Genomic DNA, 21,257 nt, shown 5'->3' on the forward strand with positions numbered 1-21,257 from the left:
TATTGTTACCTTCAAAGTGATCGTTGTAATACTAATAAAGCTTAGCACATAGAAAATCATATTTCTTAAATATTAAAGTTTAATCCTTAGTCACAAGTTAAAAATATATTGAAAAAGATTAATAACATAATATCTAGAAGCGCCCACCAAATTTGGACAAGGAGACCGCAATTGCTACATTAGCACGCATGGGCACAGGGAATTCCTTATTTTTTTGGGTAACAACAGCGATTTGCGACTGAACATCGGTGCATGCATTTGTTGAGTGCATTTTGAATTTTGACATCGACTTAATACTAAATATCACCAATCTAATACTATTTGTTTGGCAATTGCAATGCACTATGGTTGATTCTTGATTGGTTGGTACTCCCACAAAATCACCACTGTTATTTCCCCAAGTTTATTGTTCACTACGATTCATTCATTTTACGGCTTTATGCAGAAACTGCCGAAGAAGATGCCAATGTTTTATCAGAAACTCGAAATTATTAAAAAATCTGAGTGGTTATTTATAGAAAAAAAAATATATTGATTTATAAATATCAATAAATCAAGACCATAGTGTATTTTCAATATAAAAAAAATTTAATTCTTCATATTTTTAAAAGAATGTGATGAATTTTCGGACACCCAGGCGCGTGCAATAAGACATACCACTGCCAGTGGCTGTCTTAACTAAATGAGGTAAACCCAAAACATTTTTCGTTTTCGTCCCATAAAATCATTTTGACTTGCAATAAATAAGTCAGAAAATACAGATCAGTAAATCAGACGGCGCTGATATAAGTTAACACCAAAGCACAAAACTCAGGGCCTGGTGACGCCAACACGTGGCACACATTCCTCTGATTTGACAACTGTAATTGAGTCTTTTCGTATAGCTCTCTGCACCAGAATCTTTCCATGTCACCAAACCATAGAAAGGTAAAGGTAAAGGTAAAGCGAGCTCGAAAATTCGAACGAGGATATTTCGGTAATTTGGGGCAGACATGAAGTGAAGTCAAGAAAGGTCGCACAAAACGACGACGGTTCTGGCCGACGCCGACGACCCTACACAAAATTTTCCCAATCCAACCCCTCAGTTCGTTCACCTTCCGACACCTCTCTGACCGTCGATTCTGCGTACAAACACACGGGTCCCACCTTATCACCACCGACTGTCACCACTACAAATCTAAACGCCCTGTGATCGTAGCCCGCCCCCGATACCAAAGCCTCCACCACTCACAGCAAAAACCAGCCATTTTATTTCACTTCAAATAAATAAATAATAGTAACAATAAACATTAAAAAAACAAAAAGGGAAACAGTTATTGTTCTTCTCCTTATTACTCGTCGTCTTCACCCTGACGCAGCCTTCACTCACTTTTTAACTATGAAACTCTCCTAAGACTTGAGAAACTGAAAAACTTCAAACCCTAATCGCCAATTAGTGTGCGTGGAAGCTTGGAGAATGGTTTCGCTGGAGGAATCAGGCTCGAATTCGAGCCGTTTTCCCTTAACGAGGAGTTATCAGTATCACTCTTCCATTTCCTCCAAAACGCAGCGACATATCGGAAGGTCCATGCGCACCATACGCTCCAATTTCTTCCAAGACGACAACAGTAGCTGCTCCTTCACCGAGAAATCCGCTTGTCTATCGGAAAACCTCACCGATTCTGTCGTCGACCTCCGACTCGGCGAGCTCGCTTCCCGGAACAACAAATCCGTCAAGTCCTCCAGCGCCGATGAGGACCTACTCGATCTCTCCCAGGCCTTCAGCGATTTCTCCGCCTGCAGCAGCGACATCTCCGGCGAGCTGCAGAGGCTGGCGTGCCTCCCGTCGCCGGAATACGTGCAGAAGAGCGACGCCGGCGGGGACGCCGAGCAGGAGCCGGAGGCGGAACCCTGCATGGGGTTCCTGCAGAGGGAGAACTTCTCCACGGAGATTATCGAGAGCATTTCGCCGGAGGATCTTCAGCCGACGGTGAAGATTTGCATCGACGGTCTCCAGTCGCCGTCGGTGGCGGTTAAGCGATCAGCGGCGGCGAAGCTGAGGCTTCTGGCGAAGAACCGCGCCGATAACCGCTTTCTGATCGCGGAGTCCGGCGCGGTTCCCGTGCTGGTTCCTCTGCTTCGGTGTAGCGATCCATGGACACAGGAACACGCCGTGACGGCGCTGCTGAACCTGTCTCTACACGAGGACAACAAGATGCTGATAACTAATGCTGGAGCGGTTAAGTCGCTGATATATGTGCTGAAGACGGGAACGGAGACTTCGAAGCAGAACGCGGCGTGCGCGCTGTTGAGCCTGGCGTTGGTGGAAGAGAACAAGAGCTCGATCGGCGCGTCGGGGGCAATACCGCCGCTGGTTTCGCTGCTTCTGAACGGTTCCAACAGAGGGAAGAAGGACGCGCTGACGACGCTGTATAAGCTGTGTTCGGTGAAGCAGAACAAGGAAAGGGCAGTGAGCGCCGGCGCGGTGAAGCCGCTGGTGGAGCTGGTGGCGGAGCAAGGGACCGGCATGGCAGAGAAGGCAATGGTGGTGCTCAACAGCTTGGCGGGCATTCAGGAAGGGAAGGATGCGATTGTGGAAGAAGGTGGAATCGCTGCGCTTGTTGAAGCCATTGAAGATGGGTCGGTGAAGGGAAAGGAGTTTGCCGTTTTGACCCTTCTTCAGCTCTGTGTTGACAGTGTCAGAAATAGAGGGTTTCTAGTAAGAGAGGGTGGGATACCCCCTCTTGTTGCTCTTTCTCAGACTGGGAGTGTTCGAGCTAAGCACAAGGTTAGTGAATCCCTACCAATTGGATCATGTTAACAAACAAAAATCTTCATTGGGAAGCTGAAGTTATTATTAATTCTTATCTTGAGTATCATTATGCATTCCATGTAAGTAAATTTTTGTATTTGGCGATTTATGTAATTTTTTCAACCTCTCCTTTTATTGAAGCTTTTGGGTGGTTTGATTTGCAGGCTGAAACGCTGCTTCGATATTTGAGAGAATCAAGACAAGAAGCATCGTCTTCAAGCTCGTAATTACATTACTACTACTTAGGAAGGTAATAATTATACAATGTAATTGGTTATTGTATATATAGTGTTTTTGCTGGTTTGTACAGTGTGGCTGAGATAGTTGGAACGATGTTTATTGAAGTTAGAAGAAGCTAGCCAGCTATAGACTGACCCTTAGATGTATGGATGGATATAGCTAGGTTTGGGATTTTGCTTTCCCTTGTTTCAATTTGTTGTGTTTCCTGGTGGATTACATGATTTTCTGAGTTTCGGGTTGATTAGGTTTCTAAATTTCTTTTGTTTACTTTAGATGACCCTAGTTTTGTGAAAAGGGTTTCTGATTGTATTGCTGTACCGTTAATTAATTTGCCCGCTCGTAATGAAAATACGAAGCTTGTACTATACTAGCAGGAATGTTTGTGTCCATAATTATTTTTTTGTTCAAAACCGAGCATAAGTTTCGCTTATTTGATACTGCTGAATGAATGAGTTGCATAGGCTGTTTCCATTGAATTTCCCTCTGGCTTATTACCACCCGGGATGATACACTAAACTGAAATCCGCTGTTTTTGACGATTCAACTATTACTCTGAAAAATATACGTAGTTTTCATACCCAGTACTTAATTCCTTATTTCGTGCTTCTTTGCCATGAAATTTTGGAGTTTGAGTGGCCGGAATCTTGACAAAGAAAATATGGAATATGTTCTTACTAAAGTTGACAGCGAAACCAGCAACTTGTATGGCATTGAGAATTCTCTGTAAGGACCCAAGTTTGTGTGATTTGCAAACATTTTCTCAGCTTATAACTGAAAATCGTAAGAATTATTAAAAAGGACGGAGGAGTCTTTAGAAAATCTATTTTATCAGCGTTCTGAAAATAGTAGAGCACGACCTGGTAAATTCAGTTAAGATAAGCCTTGTAAGATGGAGTTTGGTTAATCCTTGGCTGTTTAAGGACCGTTTAGATCTTGCGCGCTTTCCTAGTGGAAGATCTTAATTTAATCTATATCGATAGAAATGTTTGGTAGGGAAGAAATTGTGTATTGGGTAAGGTTGGGACCTGTTTAGGCGGGTGTTTATGTGAATAAATGGGATGGTGATGCTGTAGGTCCCTCTGGGGCTGCTTATGCTTGTTGTAAAGCGTCTCACCCGCTGGGTGCTACCATATGAGGTTCCAAGTTACATCTGTATGGCAAATCAGAGCCCCACCTTGCAGTTTAGTTCTACCACAGATTGCATCATTTTTTGTAGTACAATTTTTCCTCTTCTAGCATCTTACCTCGCGATTTTTATTTTCTTTTCCCGTTTCAAATCTTCTTGTCGCTTATAATAATCACCAACTAGCTGGCAGAGCAGGTATGTTTTGTCCTGCCGCTTGTTTGGATGGTTGCACTTTTAAATCTTCAAGTTTTGAAGAACCGGGTGTCGGTGTTCTCTTCTTTCATTCATTTAAAAGTATGGGTTTTATATATATTATTAGGTTGATTGCTTGCATCATCAAAAGGTGAATCGATTTGGTGAGATGGCAGTGGTTTATCTTAAGCAAAAGTTTGAAGCATCTTGGAACATATAAGATTTCACAAAGATAGATGAATTCTCACGTTTTCTATCATTAAGTTGCTGTCTTTCAAGTCTCAAGTATTTTGCAAAACTTTTACTCAAAGTTGCTTTCAAACTCGTCATTTTTCACTTCTACGTCATCTCAAAGGTAAAATAAAACTAGTAGTAGATAGAAGAGAATTCTGCTCTGTATTTAGACATAGTATTGGACACCTTTAATAATTTAATCCCTAACTATCAGTTTTTGTTTTTGGTTGAGAGGGGGGTTGCCCATAGAAGTTTTACACTTAAATTATTTCCATGTGTTGATAATATATGTTGACTAAGTTTTCCAGTTTCCACTATTTCTGCCTATATACTGAGATGTTTCAAAATAATTAATTTTCTCGAACTACAATTTTCTTTTCGCTGTTTTTTTTAATATTACAATATCTTTAATATTATTGTTTGAAATCCATTATAATCGGTGACTATCCATCATAAACTTATTTAGTAAACTTTTCCCCCAAATTTTGTCCAAAGAAAGAGATAATTTAAGAATTTAGATTCGCCTTATGATAATATTATGCATATAATAAATTTTAAGCAATCTTAATGAAGTATACAAATATTATATCAAATAAATTTTATTCAAATGTTAGATATATTAACACTTGTAAAGATAAATTTTTATTAAAATAAAAAATATTAAATGATTATTTTAATTTTAATTTTTCTCTATTTAAGATCTATATATATGTATAAAATAAGAAGTTCCTATTTTGTAAAAGAATATTAAACTTTTATTTCTTTTTATTTTAAGAAATAAATATCAAAATATAAAAGATCAAGAAACATACAAATAAATTTAATACAAATTAATAAAATGTAAATGAATAAATAAATTGAAAAAATTTAAAAAAGGGCAAAAACGTCATCCTACAATTTTAGTAACAAAACTTTAATATTATAATGTCATATGGTAATTTTAGCGGAAGAACTTTAATGCTACACAGAATTTGCAACAAAGTAAAAACAAGTCATGATTTTGCAACAAAGTAGCATCAAGCCTAGTCTAACTTTTTCCCTTTGTTGTCCTCCATTTTTGTCAAATGGGAAAGGTTTGGAGCCTTTGTGAAGCAATTTCTCGACCTACTCGAATCGAAGGCCTGAAGTTTCAAGCACTCACGCTTAGATGCCCACAAGCCCAATGAAGGAGAAGCCGACAAAGAGAAGGAATGTACCAAAATTTGCCCAAAGTTTTTGACATGCTTAAGATGTAAGTATTAAATAAACTGCTATCAAAATAAAGAATGAAGAATGGAAAATGAAAGGATGTGATGGTAATATTAATGAATCAGTATAAAAATACTAAGAGCCGAATAGAAGAATTCATAATATAAAAAGATTTCAAGAAAGAAGAAAACATAACTCTCAATTCATACACACCCTTCTATTGCTTCATCCTTTTTTTATATACTCATTTGAGGCTCCATTTATAGTTATGTAATTGAGAGTTAGTTATTCTAAACCTTACACTTTTCTTGATTGTCTTTGCCTTTGGATTTATAGTTACCTGTCATTTTCCTTTTTCTTTCAATTTGTCTTTGAAATTTGTCCTCATACTCGTGACATTACCTTTCCCTTTTAAATCAACCTCCTCAAAAGATTGAAATTAGGATGGTCTTGTTGGAATGAGTGAATGTCTTCTTAAGAGACACCAAATATGTTTAAGCTTTTCCATTTAATTAACATATGAGAACCAACTTATTGCCTTTCACAATGGCCCATAATTGCAGAACCTGCATGGGTTGTAAAATAGGACACCATTCATTAAAAGTCAAAAGTAATGGAACATATAGTACTTGATGCTTCCCTTTATACAATTTTAATTGAGAAATGTAAAACACATGATATATTTTTGGTGAAGCAGGAGGATTATAACAACCAAGTGTATAATTAACAATGGTACAAAGATCGTGACCATACACCACTTTGAAAGGAGTCTCACCAATATTGATGTGAAATGAAACATTATACAATACTCAGTCTATCATCTATGAGAGAAGATTAGTCCATTCCTTAAAATTATTACAAGTGAAACATTATTTAGTCCATGACATAATAAAAGCTCAAATCTAGGCCCATTGGGCAAGGCTACAATGGCCAACCCGAAAAGATAAATTAGTTTATGTTTGTAAAAAATATTAGCCTAAATTGTAATGTCCAGAAATTTGAAATTCTTTTTTTATGAACAAGAAGTTTTGAACTTTAGCGTAGAAAAATTTCAGCAAATGAAAAAGTTTGGGCCTAAAATAAATCCCCATTTATTGTGTGCTGCTTGCTTTTGCCTTGTATTACGAGTTTAACCAAAACAATAAACGAGAAACATGAGAAAGGACAAAATAGATGTCAAGAATGGGATTCGAACCCATGCCCTTTCGGACCAGTACCTGAAACTGGCGCCTTAGACCAACTCGGCCATCTTGACAGATGTTAATTGCTTTCCTTAAGTTACATAATACGATTCACATACTTATCCCGTTTGTTGACCTTCTAAATTGAAATTTTCATTAAATAATTAAATTATACGTTTTCATAATTTTTCTCAAAAATTATTTAATTATATAATTTTAACATATAATATACTTTTAAAATAGTGTTATTTGTTGTAAATGACTTTCTGTAGGAGTTTCATATTGTTTTTAATTAATAAAGAAAGGAATAAGTATTTTTTTTAGTGAGTAAAGGAATGAGAATATAGAAAAAGGAGAAAATTTTATTTTAAGAGAGAAAAATAGTTGTTTCAAGAACAATATATATTTTAACTCATAATCCATCATGCGATGAATCCAAAACCTCGAAGTCTTTGAGCGTTATGGTTATACATCACAACATTTGTAACGGTTACAAATTGATTAAAGTATTTCTTAAAGTCGCTTTTATTCAATAATGGAAATGCTTGACAATTCAGTTTAGCACGGTCCCCAAAATTTCCCTCCAACTCAAAGTGAAACCCTTGCATAAGATGAGAAATTTGTGTTCCCATTTCCAAAACCCTTAAACCCATCTTCTTCCTACCCGCCATTTGTAGGATGAAGTCCATCCTCAACCCAAGGTTTTCAGTTTTAACTCCCAAATTTGATCTGTTTTCGGTCCCTTCTCAATCCTCAACTTCATTCTCTTTCCTCAACAATCCACTTCGAATCCCCAATCATCTGCGCCTCAACCCAACGTCCTTTTTGTTCAATAATTTAATTTGCACAGCTCAAAATCAAAGCTTGCAAACGGATCCCTCTCCACCTCCTTCCGGCGAGATTCATGTCATAGTGGGTCCCATGTTCGCCGGCAAAACCACCTCACTCCTTCGTCGGATTCAATCGGAAACCGCCAACGGCAGGTCAACTCCTCTCCTGTTTTTATCTTCAATTTCATTGTTAAAAAAACAACCATTTTACCTAAAATGGATTTTTGTTTATTTATTTAGTGTTTATCTTAATTTCTCTGCTTGAATAATTGATTGTTGAGTGTAGTTTGTCGTGGTTATATGCATTTACTGTTATAGGTGCATCATGCTTGCAACTAGTTATGAAAAAGCATTGATGTCTGAAGTCATTATCCGTTTTGTACTTTGATTCTGAATGGGAAAGGCTTTTGCTTTGGAATGCCATGGTTGCAATCATCACTAGTCAGGTATTCTCAGCTTTCAGGTCAAGCCTTGCAAAGAAGACCCCAACTTGGATAAGGTCTTGAGAGGTCTGTGTATATCTGGAAGGTTGGTGGAGGCAATTGGGCTCTTGTGCCGAACAAGATTGCCGGTGCACCCAAGAACATATTCTCTGATGCTGCAGGAATGCATATTCTGGAAAAAGTATAAGAGGGGCAAAAGAATCCACGCACACATGATTGTTGTTGGATATGTTCCCAATGAATATTTGAAAACCAAATTGTTAATATTATATGCAAAGTTGGGATGTCTAGAAACTGTTCACTTCCTGTTCAACAGCTTGATGGAGAAGGGATTGATTTCGTGGAATGCAATCATAGCTGGTTATGTTCAAAATGGCCTTGAAGAAGTTGGATTGGACTTTTATTATGGGATGAGACAGGCTGGTTTGAGACCGGATCCGTATACCTTTGCATCAGTGTTCAGAGCCTGCGCAACTTTGGCAGCATTAGAACCTGGGAAACAAGCCCATGGTTTAATGATCAAGTGTCAGATTAGGGATAATGTTGTAGTCAGCAGTGCCCTAATAGACATGTATTTTAAATGCAGTTGTATTTGTGATGGGCAGTTGTTGTTTGATAAATGTTTGAGTAGAAATACCATTACTTGGACTACTCTAATATCTGGATATGGTCAACATGGAAGAGTAATGGAGGTTTTAGAGTCTTTTTATAGAATGGTATCTGAAGGTTTTAGACCAAACTATGTTACTTTTCTTGCAGTTTTGGTTGCTTGTAGCCATGGGGGTTTGATTGATGAAGGGCATAAATATTTTCAGTTAATGATAAGGGAATATGAAATTATGCCACAGGCAAAACATTATGCAGCGATGGTTGACCTTTTAGGACGTGCTGGGAAGTTAGAAGAGGCTTATGAATTTGTTCTGAATTCACCCTATAAGGAGAACTCATTGATATGGAGTGCTTTGCTTGGGGTTTGTAAGATTCATGGTGACTTAGACCTGTTAAAAATTGCATCTAAGAAGTACTTTGAGTGTGAAAGTATTAATATTAATGCTGAAAAGTATGTTGTCTTGGCAAATGCTTATGCTTCTTCTGGGCTGTGGGTCAATGGTGAGGAGATTAGGGCTACATTGACGGAATCAGGGATGGCTAAGAAGCCAGGTTATAGCAGGATTGAGGTGCAAAATGAGGTTGATGCAGTTTATCCGGGAATTCGAGAGATTACCTCAAATGATGAACACAGCTTAAGCAGTGAAAACATGGGATACAAACGTTCTGCTGCTTAAAATTTGATATATGCAATTTGCATTGTTCTGGATGAACTAGACATGCTGCTTTAGGAATTTAAACAATGTTCTGATTTGTAAGGAAAGCTGCTGAATTACACGTAGATTTGAAGAGGAACATATAGGGCTTTGAGTTGTACTAGCATGTACCTTGTTCAGTGACATAGGAATAATGCGTCTCCAATAGTAGCATTTGGCAAGATGATGGGTGATAGCCAAATTGTTATTTTTTTCCTCCTAGGAATCGGTATACAGAATTTATGAAGAGACTGAGTATACATCACAGTTAGTATGATGCAGTTCTTTATGCTCATTGTTTTCCTTGATATTTATTGGATCACAATCATTTTATACTCTCTTAGAAACATACATGGCTGAGATGTTATATTTTTAGTTTAGAAACATGTTTGAAGTGATTTCCTGGGATTCCTGCATGTTTTTAATTATCACCAATGGTGAAAATTCCCAGATTAAATCCTTTATCCTCTTGGACGATCATTAATAACGTTTATTCTGAAAAAAATTTGTATCAAGTTTAACATGATAAGTTTCTGACTAGGTATATTCCATTTAATAACAAATTCAATTTCATAGATTCACATTCATGCTTCTATGCTATCTCCCCTGCTTGAAACAGAAAAATAAAATTAAACGTGTATACAAATGACTATAAATGTATGAGACAATTTATAATTCATGAGCATTGTAATGAAGTTTGCAAGTTCACATGAAGGGCAGTTTATATCATATGCTGTCTAGCCAAAATTCCATTTGTTTTCTTAAATTTTCCAATCTGACACAAAGTTCAGATTTTGACTTAAACCCCCACAATTTTTTAAGCTGGAAATTTTAGAATTATATTGCCATGGTTGCTTTTGCTGCTTCCCCCTCTGTTAAACTTGGGAGTAAGTGCACTGAATCATGTATTTGTTAATCTGGTTGTACAGAACATAGACAATGGAGTTTCCCCCTAACAAAGAGTTTCTCCTCCTACATTCAGAAAACAATGGAACTTCCCAATGAATAATCACACCCAAGCCCCATACCTATGAAGCATCATGTACCAACCATTAAACCGTGCTGTAACTGCCTAAATAACTGTGTAAAGATAGAAATAATACACAAAAGTAATAGTTCAGATCCTTAGCTACCTAAATAACTGTTTAGAGAGTAAAGACACATACTACACAAACACTAATTATTCAGGCCTACTGAGTCTCAGTTTGCTTCATATCCTTCTCACATAAACTTTTCTAGTCTATTATCTCTATCACCCTCCCTAAAAGAAAAGTTCTAATACATTGGAGAGGCTCTGAGCATACAGTGCTTCCAGTGGTTTTTAAGCCCTATGCTCAATATAAAGCCTATCCACATTGAATTCTGTTTTCCAATTGAGTCAAACCTAATGGTTGGAAACAAGTGGATTCATCTTTTAAGAGAGCAAGGAAAGGTAATTCTGGATGTTAATGCTGATAGAATGGTTTCAACCATGGTAGTCAAAATTGAGATTTTACGTAGGATCGGAGAGGGGGTTCAGGATCGTAACTCGTAGGATCGTAACATGGAACGTAAAATCCCACAAAATTATATATATACATATAAAATAGTATAAATAGAAAGAAAATAAAAACATTAATTCAAACCACAATACTTTAAAAGATGAATATTAAGAACATGTCCAACATAAAGTTCCAAACGAAATACAAAATCAACATCTAAACTTTAAATATCTATTTTATCATATCTAAAATATTTTGATAATAAAAAAAGTCGTCATCTCCTTCATCATCTTCATTTGGTCCATCATCTCCTTCATCATCTAAATTGTCTATATTAGGAACATCACCAACACCAACATCTTGATTTGATCCTTGGTCTAAATCCAAGTCCCCATCTTTTTCAAGAGCATCAACCTGAATGTCCTCATCTTTCAAATTGTCTTTTAGGCCTAAATCTTCATGATTTCTTCTATCATTATTTTTCACTATCCACTCATTGTCAGATGAAATATCATCTACATTTATGTGAAGATCCTTCACTCTCCTAGCTGTCTTCTTCTTGGCCAATTTTGAATTTTTCATAACAAATACCACATCATTCATTGTATTTTGCTTCAAACGGCTTCTTCTTTTAGTATGCACCTAAACAAATAATAATATATTAAATTATAATTTAAGATAAAAAAAATAGTTGGCTAGCCTGGTACATAGTTTTAGAAAAAAGAATTTCTACTTACCATCTCAAAGGCACTCCAGTTACGTTCACATTCAGAAAAACTACATGTCAAGTTTAGTATTCGAATAACAAATTTTTAAAGCTCAGGATACTCATCTCCATGAGACATCCACCAATCAGTTGGTAGACGCATATCAATAGTATTTCTATGATATTCCATATAGGTACATAACTGATAAAGAGCAAATTACAAAGATTTAATACATAATACAACATAGATCACAAAATAGAGACTAATTTAATTTGATAAATTATAGTTAGTTACCTTTTCTTAACACCATTGAAAGTAATTTGAATATTCTCTTTAGCTTGATCCATTGCCTCATAAATAAAGCTCACAGTTTCTTCATCTGAATCAACCATTCGAAGAACTTTGATAAGAGGAAATGCAGCCTTCAAACAAGTGATTATATCCTTCCAAAACTCTATCCAAAATCAATTCTTCTATAACTCTCACATCCTTTGTCTTAACAAACTTAGAGGACTTCCATTCATTAGATGTGAACATTTTTATCAAAGCAACTCTATATTTTCTTGAAGGCACCCTAGAGTCAAATAAGATGTAGCAAAATGAGTAATTCCTGGCCTTACCAAATTTTTGCCTTTGGTGAAATATTGCAATAGAGAAATAAGACCCGTTCTTAAATAGATGTAGGTTGTAATTTTTCTACCTTTTGGAATTGTCTCTTCATGAATCTGTATCTTCTTCTCAAAGTCTTCTAACATCAAATCAATGCAATGTGCTGCACAAGGGGTCTAATATAAGTGTTTTCTTTTTTGCATCAACATCTCCCTTGCAGCTTTATAATTTGTTGCATTATCAGTCACAACTTGAACTGCATTTTTCTCACCAATTTCTTCAACAATATCATCAATAATTTTAAATATTTTATCAGCTGTTTTTTCTATGAAATGCATCAATAGACTTCAAAAAAATAGTATTTTTAGGACTATTCACCAAGAAGTTCAATATTATTTTCTTCCTCTTATCAGTCCACCCATTAGTCATTCATGTGCATCCAACAGTATTCCATTCAGCTTTATATTCTTCTAATCTTTCCTTTGTTAACTCTATTTCCTTCTTCAAATACTTTACTTTAATTTCATGATAGCTTGGTGGTTTAAATCCAGGACCATGGCTAGCAATTAAATTACACATAACAGAAAATTCATCACTTCTTGCCACATTGAATGATATGGCATTATTATAAAAAAACCTTCCAATAGCTTGAGCTTGACAAGCCTCGTCTCTTTTAGTTTTGTTAAATATGTTGTTGATTGTTGCTTGGGTGTTCTTTTTCCGAAAAATATTTCCTCCTCCAGTCATCTCATTTTCACTTGTTTTTCTTTTGCTTTCACTACTTGTATCTAAAGTCTCTTTCTCAGCAGAACAGTCAGCAAAGGAATTTGATTTTTTATTCAAATTTTCTTGCATGCTTACAAGTAAATTCCACATTTGCTTTTTGACATCATCTGGGACAGATTTGCATGCTCCAACATCTTTGGCTGTTTGAGCCAAGTGATGCTTCAATCTATAAGCACCTCCACTTACAACTTTTTGACAATATTTGCATTGAATTTTTTTTGTACCTTCAATTGCAATCCCATGTTGTCATGCTACGTCACTTTTGTTTCTCGGTGCATTTTTTGGTAATGACTTGGAGGGAGGAGCATGACTACTGGTTGAAGTCATTTTATCTAATGGTAACAGACAAACTGTAGCACAAAAAACAGAAACCAGAGCACAAAAACGAAATCAAAAACAGAATTCCCAGTCACACACAATAGCCTAGATGAAGAAGAAAAAAACAGAGCACAAAAATTACAAAATCTCAGACCCAATTGCACAAAAATTTGAGTTGCTGGAGCCAAATCCCAGTCGCCTGAGCCAAGTCGCAGTGCCGGAAAGACGCAGACAAGTCGAACAGCAGAGTAGGAGGAAGAAATATCGAAGAATAGAGGGAAGAAGAAAGGTAGAAACCTGCGTAGAAGTTTTCTGATTTTAGGGTTCCAACCCCTTTAATGTAGTCGGGTCGGGTCGCGGGTCAAGGGGCCAAAAAGTCATCTTCTTCGCGCGTTGTGTCGCGGGTCAAGGGCTCAAAAGGGTCGTCTTCTTCGCGTCGTCGGGATCGTGCGTTTCAACGATTTTACGCTCCGACAAGCACGATCCCACCGATTCAACACGGAAGCTTGCCTGGAGATCGTAGAATCGTATGATTCTACGATTTGAAACGCGATTTTGACTACCTTGGTTTCAACATTCTATGTGGATGTGTTTTATGTACATGTGAAGCTTGTGTTGCTGTGATTAGTATGTGGATGTATGGCAAATTCCCCGATTATAGTTTATCTTTCAGGAAATTTGCTGAATGGTTTGGCAATAGCCTGATTCATGATGTACATATTTAAGTTTTGTGTTTCTTTGATGCAGAAATGTGGCAATAATTAAATCAAGCAAGGATACAAGATATGGACTAGATTCAATTGTTACACATGATGGTGCAAAATTACCATGTTGGGCACTGACAAATTTGTCATCATTCAAGCAGAAGTTTGGAGTTGATGCTTATGAGCAGGTATCATATTTTGAAGTTCCATAAGTATTTAATTAATTATATTTATGCTGCAGAAAATTTAATGTGTAGTTGTGTACATGGATTGTAATTTGTAATAATATGATTAATCTGTTTATAATTTTCCTTGCCCCCTCTCCCCCTCCAAGGCTTTGTAGTTTGCCACCTGCATTTTGTTTGACTCTCACAAGTGATAGATGATGACAGCTGGATGTGATTGGTATTGATGAAGCTCAATTCTTTGAAGACCTTTATGAATTCTGTCGTGAAGCTGCTGATCACGATGGAAAAACAGTAATAGTTGCAGGACTAGATGGTAACTATTTGAGGTAATATTACTTGTAATATTAAGTTTTAAAATTTCCTTTTGTTTTGGTGGAGCTTCAAAAGAAGCCAAACTTTCGATTATTTCGTAATGTGACAAGTTAATATCAGTTTGACTTTGTTTTTTGAGTTATATATACTTAGTTTTAAAATAGACAAAATTTAAATGCAGTACCCTTTTTGGTGCTGTTCTTCAATCGAGAATGAAGTTTTACTTCAGTAATTTGAAATAACATCAAATACAATTTTTATTAAAATAAAACTTCAGTTTTAATTAGTAAACCGCACTAACAACACCTAAAGAACAACATAAAAGTTTTGTTCTTTTAAAATTTCAAGTTGTTTTTCATCATTACTTGTAATTGACAGATGACACGCCTTGCAAATCGGTTTGCTAAATTCCAAATATCAAGAAACCCAGTAAGTAAATATTAATTCTCTCCAGGCCATACGAATTGTCTATTTAATAATGGTCATGGTTACAAGTTCTGTTGGGAGAAAATACACACTGTAACAACCAGAATCCATTCATTAGCTGAATACTTTATAGATTTCAATAAGATATAGAACCATTTCTAAAACTGAGTATTGAAAAGAAAATCATCTTGAGCTGTTGAGCCACAAAACTAAGTACTCAGCGGAATGATAGTGACTAAGCTAAATTTTTGTTGCTATGCCTATATTTATGGCTCTTGGAATCTCTGGAGTAGGACAGACTAACAAATGGGACTTCCTGGGGCAAGTTCACTTTTTATTTCCTGGTACTTATTTATTCTGGAAAAAGGATTACTGTTAACATGTGAGCACCAAAGTTTAGACTTGATTAGAGCCAAGTCCAACATTTCAGTCTAGCATATTCAAGCCCAAACTTGAGTTTAATAAAGCTCTATTTGTTTGTACACGTGCTTATTGAACAAATCTTGTCTTGCTTGGGGTTTTATCAATCGGTTATGGTTGAATTTTACACCATCAAGTTCATGCTGATGGTGTTTCTACATTTACTGGCAGGAGGAGCTTTGGTTCTGTCCTTGATATAATTCCCCTTGCTGATTCTGTAACCAAGTTAACTGCTAGATGTGAAATCTGTGGGAAGCATGCTCTCTTTACCCTGAGGAAGACACAAGAGATAAAGATTGAGTTAATTGGTGGAGAGGATGTTTACATGCCAGTGTGTCGACAGCACTATGTCAATGGACAGGTAGCCATCGAAGCAGCAAGACTTGTCCTTGAATCTCAAAAGGTTGAATGTGGCTCCCATACATGAATAGGTCCACATTCTTAGCGGTTGCATGCCTGCTTAGTGTTCAATCATGGTTGTGCCATATCTACATATTACAAAGAACTGTCAAGTGGGATCTTTTTTCAATTAAGCTTGTCAATATAGTTTCAATGCTTAATTCTAAATGAAAATCTAGTATTGAACTTGCTTCATCTTATGGACGTGGACTTCAAACAGATAAGAGAGGTGGACCGGGGACTATATACCGTCCTTCTTTACCATTATAATTTGAAGCCAAAACAATTGATGTAAATTGTGTTTAGATTTGAGGTTGGTGCAGCTCCGAACTATATATACGGGATTAATCAATCTGAATATACTAATTTACGTACTGTAGGTTTATGTAACAATATGATAATTTTCAAAACAGTTTAGTAATGTTTATCAATGACCTTTGCAATATTAATCCTGTTCAAATTAATTCATGAGGTACCACTGTTAAAAACGGCCCGTTAATTCATTAGTCATCAGTGATACAGCATGCTCTGCCACTCTATTGCCATTGCCAACCTAAAGTCTCCAATCTTAATGTGTCCAACCTTGCCATCTATGACAATGTTGCAGCATTTGTTGTTCCTATGGATTTTGCAGGGTTCAGCATATCATGGTACTCCAAATTCCAAGCCCTCAGTATTTGCCTGGACTACTATATGGCTTTTTTGGAAACACGATGGTACTTTTTCGGAGTGTGTAGCATCAGAGATTTGCATGAGTACAAACTTCAATGATGCAGTTCCAAGTCCTCTGAATCAGTCCTTGCATGGATGAAGGCAAAGATATGTTGCTTCTTTAGACATTCAGAAACAACCACAAATCTCAGTAAAAGCAACATTAAGACAAGCAAGAATTTAATCATATTAAAGTAAAGTGTTGTACTTCGTCAAAAATAGTTTGTTTTCTTCTTCAGGGAATATAGCACATTAGGCTCAGCACTGTTACAGCATAATTCTTAGTCCTTTCAGTTTCAGTGTCTTCTACCCGGCTATTTCAGATCTCAAAGCTTGCTGTTTGGTAGCAGTGTTAAGAGACTTAAGATGTGTTTAGGAATGAGGCTTTAAAGGGAAAAGAAAGAGTATAATAATTTATCATTTTTAATAAAAAAATTAATTTAATAATCTTTTGAAATTTTAAAATATAATGATAAGTATAAGTTCCCACTTATGAACATTTTATTAAAGTAATTTAATATTATCTTGGGGCATGTCAAACTATTATAACCATAACTAAGGAAAGCAAAAATAAAACTAATAGCAAGTCACAAGAAATCTGCAAGCCTTAAGATTATTTAGACAATTGGAGCAGCTTAATATAAGAGTAAGAAAAATAAAAAAGACTATTTTGCGAAAATAAAATTAAACTCAGGTAGACACGGACAGTCTCAGAATTAAAGAACAATCGCAAGGCATAGCAAAGCCATTCAGTCCCAAAAGATAGTTTTCGCATATGATATCATCATCGAGTGGATGATTTTTTATAAAGACAAGTGAAAAGTTGAAGAGAAAAAAAATTAGACTAATTTTTTTTTCATATTTAGTAAAATTTGATATTGCGAATGATGTTGTGTTTTAAGTAAAAGAAAGTTTAAAATGTTATATATTTAGACTAATTATGCGCTTGTTTTTTTCTTTTTTCAATAAAACTAAATGAATAAGAACCATAAGGATACTGGTCGGTGACAATTGGCATTGACGATTTCAAAAGCGATGAGTGATATTGCAAACTTGACTTCAAAACTTGGTTACTTTGCCTTCAATAGCTTAAGTAAAACAATGGAGGCGACGCCAGTAAAACAATAGGATGCTTTCATTGAGAGTCGAACTCAAGACCTCCCGCTTACTAAACGGGTGCTCTAACCAACTGAGCTATGAAAGCTTTTTGATGTGTATTACAAATATATAAGATATTAAATATTTCACCCAAATATTTCAAATCTTTAAGGAATATATGATGCACTTTATTTTAATTAACAGTCTATTAGTATCTTAATAATTTGTGATTCATTAATCGTGTGCTATTGTCATGATTATTACGCTTATGAAATTCTACAAATTTAAACATTTGTAAATATATAATCAAATAATAGTTACTCACTTTTATTTTAAATGATACATTGTACATTAAAAATAAAAGAATTAACTTAAGTTCTTATGATTGAATTTGAAATATTAAAATGGTGATAATTTATTGGAATAATATAATGGTGATAAGAATGTCCTAAATATTTTTTAATAAATATATTATTTTTAGATATTCAAAATTAATTCTAACAAAGTTTTAAATATAGTAGTAGTAATAAAGTATTTATTTATTTTTAAATAATGTGAAATTTATAGATTTAAATCTATTTTGCGAGAACATTCATTTTAATAAATAAATTAATTAATTATTTGTGATAATAAATTATTGAATATATCATTATATTAAATTTGATAATTGACGCCATTTGATATCCCTTTTTTATATGTAACTATAATATGAAAGAATGATACACAGACAAATATGTTTTACAAATTAGATTTTATTAATTTATTACATTAGTCAACTTTTTAAAACTAATTACTAACTTATTCCTTTAAACTTTAATTCATGTGAAATTTGACATGCAGATAAAATATAATATAATAAAAAAAGGTATTATTGCTCTGATGAAATAGAATCCTTTGTTCTATTTTGTATTTTGTGAAGTTAAAATATATTTAAGATTTAAATATGTTTTCAATATTTATTTTTAATTTTTAAAAAATTTTAATAATTATTTTTTATTTTAATCTCTTTGGTAAAATTTTATTTAGTTCTTATAGCATGACCCAATTTAAAACAAGCAAGAAACAAGTTTACATTTGCTGAAGTCAATTTTAAAGTGTTAATTTTTTCTTCAAATTGGAAGTTCTAGAAGGTTTTTTTTATTGGTTTAATTCCTTTTTAGTCTTTACACTTTTTGTTTATGCGTGATTTTATTTTATTTTTATTTCAATTACTCATAGCAAATATTTATAATTTTTTAATTATTCAAATTAAGTCATTTATTTAAAAATTTTATTCAATAATTACCAAAATAAATAAATAAATTATAATATAATTAATTTTATACAAATAAAAAAAATGAAATTATTTTATCCATGTCAATAAGGAAAAATAAAAAATCAGTCTAGTACTATCCATCATCATCTACCAGCTAGCCCAATAAAATATGTTGTTAGTGTCAACTGGGAATTGCTATCTCCCTCTCTCTGTCATAAGCCATGACAGGCATTTCCCTGAAAATCATGATGTAATCATTTTAGAAAAAACAAAGTGATACAAGTAAAGATTGATAAATTCACAGACACAATTAATTTAGCTATGTATCAATTATGTTCACAGATAAGTAACTTTTTGCAATGTACCTTTCATCTAATAAAGTTAGCTAAAGCCTATAAAGCTCTTGTTGCCAAGTGACTGAATCACTTCTTCTAGCAAATTTTTGATCGTGCAAGGCGCTTCACACAATTCAAACGCAAGGATTTTTGCATGCTACCTGAATTTTTTGTTTAAGATTATTCAAACTAATAATAATAATAATAATTAAAGGTGCAAACTAATATTCCTCCGCTAAAAAGATCTCTGACATTTCTCTTTAACCAATTAATTACTCACCAAAATTAGTCACTGATGCATCTTCCTTAGTTATCAACTCTGCTGCAACATGGTGAGGACCATCAGGATCAACCATTGAACGTGTAAGGTTTCGTGCAAGACCTCTAATACGACTTAGACGTAACTTTCTTGGTGAATTGGCTGGTTTATAAGCTAGAGTTTCCAATTCAACTGATGCTCCTATTGATTGCACTGCAGCATCTGACATTAAAAAATAAGAACCCACAATTTAGTTTAATGAACAGAAAATGAAATAGAAAAAAAAAAAATCTGTTAACCTCAATCTTTCGTATTCAGTTGATCATCTTTTATTAAAAAAAAATATTTATTATACTTTTGTATTTTCAATGCAGCTAAAGATGCTTAAACTCAGCTCCGAGGTCTAACTAAAGTTAAGAAAATTAAAAATTAAATAAACATTCTGTCTTTTGATTACGATTTATGAACATAACAAGAACGCACCTTCAACAACATTGGTTTGAAAGTTGTGTGTTTGTTGTGCTTGGTTGAGGGCAGGGAAAGCGAAGGCATGAGAGAGGACTAGAGAGGTAGAAGCAGTAACACCATGAAACTCATCACTGGTACTGGCTTCACCTACACTTGATTCTAGAGCTTGAAGTTGAGGAATGAATGGAGCATGAGAATTTGCAGCTCTCTGTCTTCGGAGTTGGTAGTTTCTGCGGCGTCTTGCAAGATGTCTTTCTCTTTGTTCTTGAGTCATTGATTGTCTCCTTTGCCTATCACGTATGCGCCTTCTCTCCCTCTCTTGCTCCCTCTGCATTCTCTGTAACTCTGCTCTCTCTTCAATCTCTTCCATCCTCACTCACCCTTATCACTGCTTTTATAACCACCCCAAAACTTTTATTTTTTCAAAAATGACAAATATAATTATTGATCCTTAACTGATTTCGATAGTTCCTATGAGTATACCACACTGATATGATGTTACTTCCTGATAAAAAAAAAAGAAAAAAAATTGAATATTAAGATAAAACTTATATCATGCATTCAATTTCATATGGATGAAATCCTAAAATATAAAAAGCCTCATACAATAAAAATAAAATTCATGAAAATCTGGTAAAGTCTCAAATGGTGGTATTCATGATGATCAAACTAAAATCCGTAGTATCACATGAAATAACAGAAGGATCGTTGATAAAAATTGAACATTTTTAAGTTTCGAGGATCATTTTTTTAAGGATGATAATATAATTCAAATTTGAGAAAAAGGGTAAATATTTGTGGATTTGACAATGCAGATTGGGATGGAAGACAATTTTACCTGTTACTGCGGATTTGAATACTTGGGAGCCAGAACGAAGCAATTTGCGTGAGTTATGTAAAAGGGCTATATGGGAGGTAAATGATAAGAAATATTTTTAATAATTAATTGATTAATTTTGTTTTTGGGTTGAGATTTGCATGACAAGGTTCGTGGACTTCCCTCGATTCTTCACCCCATAATAACCGTTCTATAGAGAGTTTGTTAAATTAGTGATTGACAATGTGGTCGTTTCTAAATCTGAATCTGAAACTATGTACAAGGTCCAACATGCCTGATCTTAAGTTGTAATTAATAAGACTGTTATTTGTTTAAATTTAGTAGCATATCCGAAAAACAAGATAGATTATTTAAATACGTTTTACATTGCAAGAAACGAATCGCAACATCCTTTTTACGTTTCTGCACACAGCT

General features: G+C 34.8%; 4 protein-coding genes and 2 non-coding genes across 7 annotated transcripts; 3 read left to right on the forward strand and 3 right to left on the reverse strand.

The window, feature by feature from the left end:
• The first annotated feature begins 1,275 nt into the window (after positions 1 to 1,275).
• On the forward strand, positions 1,276 to 3,502 carry LOC113874549 (U-box domain-containing protein 4-like). Of its 2 annotated transcripts, none has more exons than XM_027512773.1 (2): positions 1,276 to 2,767; positions 2,956 to 3,502. In XM_027512773.1, exons 1-2 carry the CDS (start codon positions 1,457 to 1,459, stop codon positions 3,016 to 3,018), a joined length of 1,374 nt encoding a protein of 457 aa, XP_027368574.1. In that variant the 5' UTR covers positions 1,276 to 1,456; the 3' UTR covers positions 3,019 to 3,502. The 2 variants fall into 2 exon arrangements, 1 of the variants encoding a protein (XP_027368574.1); XR_003506091.1 differs by having other exon boundaries at positions 1,335 to 2,871.
• A 3,443-nt stretch (positions 3,503 to 6,945) lies between these two features.
• On the reverse strand, positions 6,946 to 7,026 carry TRNAL-CAG. The gene has a single exon. It is a non-coding gene; the product is annotated as a tRNA-Leu (tRNA).
• A 453-nt stretch (positions 7,027 to 7,479) lies between these two features.
• LOC113846975 (thymidine kinase a-like) lies at positions 7,480 to 16,898 on the forward strand. The gene is made up of 4 exons (XM_027475780.1): positions 7,480 to 7,935; positions 14,178 to 14,322; positions 14,527 to 14,648; positions 15,652 to 16,898. The coding sequence occupies exons 1-4, from the start codon at positions 7,631 to 7,633 to the stop codon at positions 15,905 to 15,907; spliced, it is 828 nt and encodes a 275-aa protein (XP_027331581.1). The 5' UTR covers positions 7,480 to 7,630; the 3' UTR covers positions 15,908 to 16,898.
• On the forward strand, positions 7,493 to 11,113 carry LOC113846967 (pentatricopeptide repeat-containing protein At4g16470). Its single transcript, XM_027475768.1, has one exon. It carries the CDS (start codon positions 8,378 to 8,380, stop codon positions 9,509 to 9,511), a length of 1,134 nt encoding a protein of 377 aa, XP_027331569.1. The 5' UTR covers positions 7,493 to 8,377; the 3' UTR covers positions 9,512 to 11,113.
• An 822-nt stretch (positions 16,899 to 17,720) lies between the features above and the next one.
• Positions 17,721 to 17,794, reverse strand: TRNAT-AGU. The gene has a single exon. It is a non-coding gene; the product is annotated as a tRNA-Thr (tRNA).
• Positions 17,795 to 19,374: 1,580 nt separating this feature from the next.
• Positions 19,375 to 20,375, reverse strand: LOC113852188. The gene is made up of 3 exons (XM_027482428.1): positions 20,021 to 20,375; positions 19,559 to 19,738; positions 19,375 to 19,439 (listed from the first exon to the last, which is right to left on the reverse strand). The coding sequence occupies exons 1-3, from the start codon at positions 20,373 to 20,375 to the stop codon at positions 19,375 to 19,377; spliced, it is 600 nt and encodes a 199-aa protein (XP_027338229.1).
• Between the last annotated feature and the right edge of the window lie 882 nt (positions 20,376 to 21,257).

The sequence above is a fragment of the Abrus precatorius genome, unplaced genomic scaffold, assembly GCF_003935025.1.
Source record: "Abrus precatorius isolate BTA unplaced genomic scaffold, Abrus_2018 Scaffold10, whole genome shotgun sequence".
Taxonomy (NCBI): domain Eukaryota; kingdom Viridiplantae; phylum Streptophyta; class Magnoliopsida; order Fabales; family Fabaceae; genus Abrus; species Abrus precatorius.

Coding starts and splice junctions, on each gene's coding strand:
- LOC113874549 (XM_027512773.1), top strand. CDS start 1,457: ATGGTTTCGCTGGAGGAATCAGGCTCGAATTCGAGCCGTTTTCCCTTA. Junction 2,768..2,955: donor GTGTTCGAGCTAAGCACAAG/GTTAGTGAATCC, acceptor TTTGATTTGCAG/GCTGAAACGCTGCTTCGATA.
- LOC113846975 (XM_027475780.1), top strand. CDS start 7,631: ATGAAGTCCATCCTCAACCCAAGGTTTTCAGTTTTAACTCCCAAATTT. Junction 14,323..14,526: donor GAGTTGATGCTTATGAGCAG/GTATCATATTTT, acceptor AGATGATGACAG/CTGGATGTGATTGGTATTGA. Junction 14,649..15,651: donor CTAGATGGTAACTATTTGAG/GTAATATTACTT, acceptor ATTTACTGGCAG/GAGGAGCTTTGGTTCTGTCC.
- LOC113846967 (XM_027475768.1), top strand. CDS start 8,378: ATGCTGCAGGAATGCATATTCTGGAAAAAGTATAAGAGGGGCAAAAGA.
- LOC113852188 (XM_027482428.1), bottom strand. CDS start 20,375: ATGGAAGAGATTGAAGAGAGAGCAGAGTTACAGAGAATGCAGAGGGAG. Junction 19,739..20,020: donor TCAAACCAATGTTGTTGAAG/GTGCGTTCTTGT, acceptor TGCAATCAATAG/GAGCATCAGTTGAATTGGAA. Junction 19,440..19,558: donor TGCATCAGTGACTAATTTTG/GTGAGTAATTAA, acceptor CAAAAAATTCAG/GTAGCATGCAAAAATCCTTG.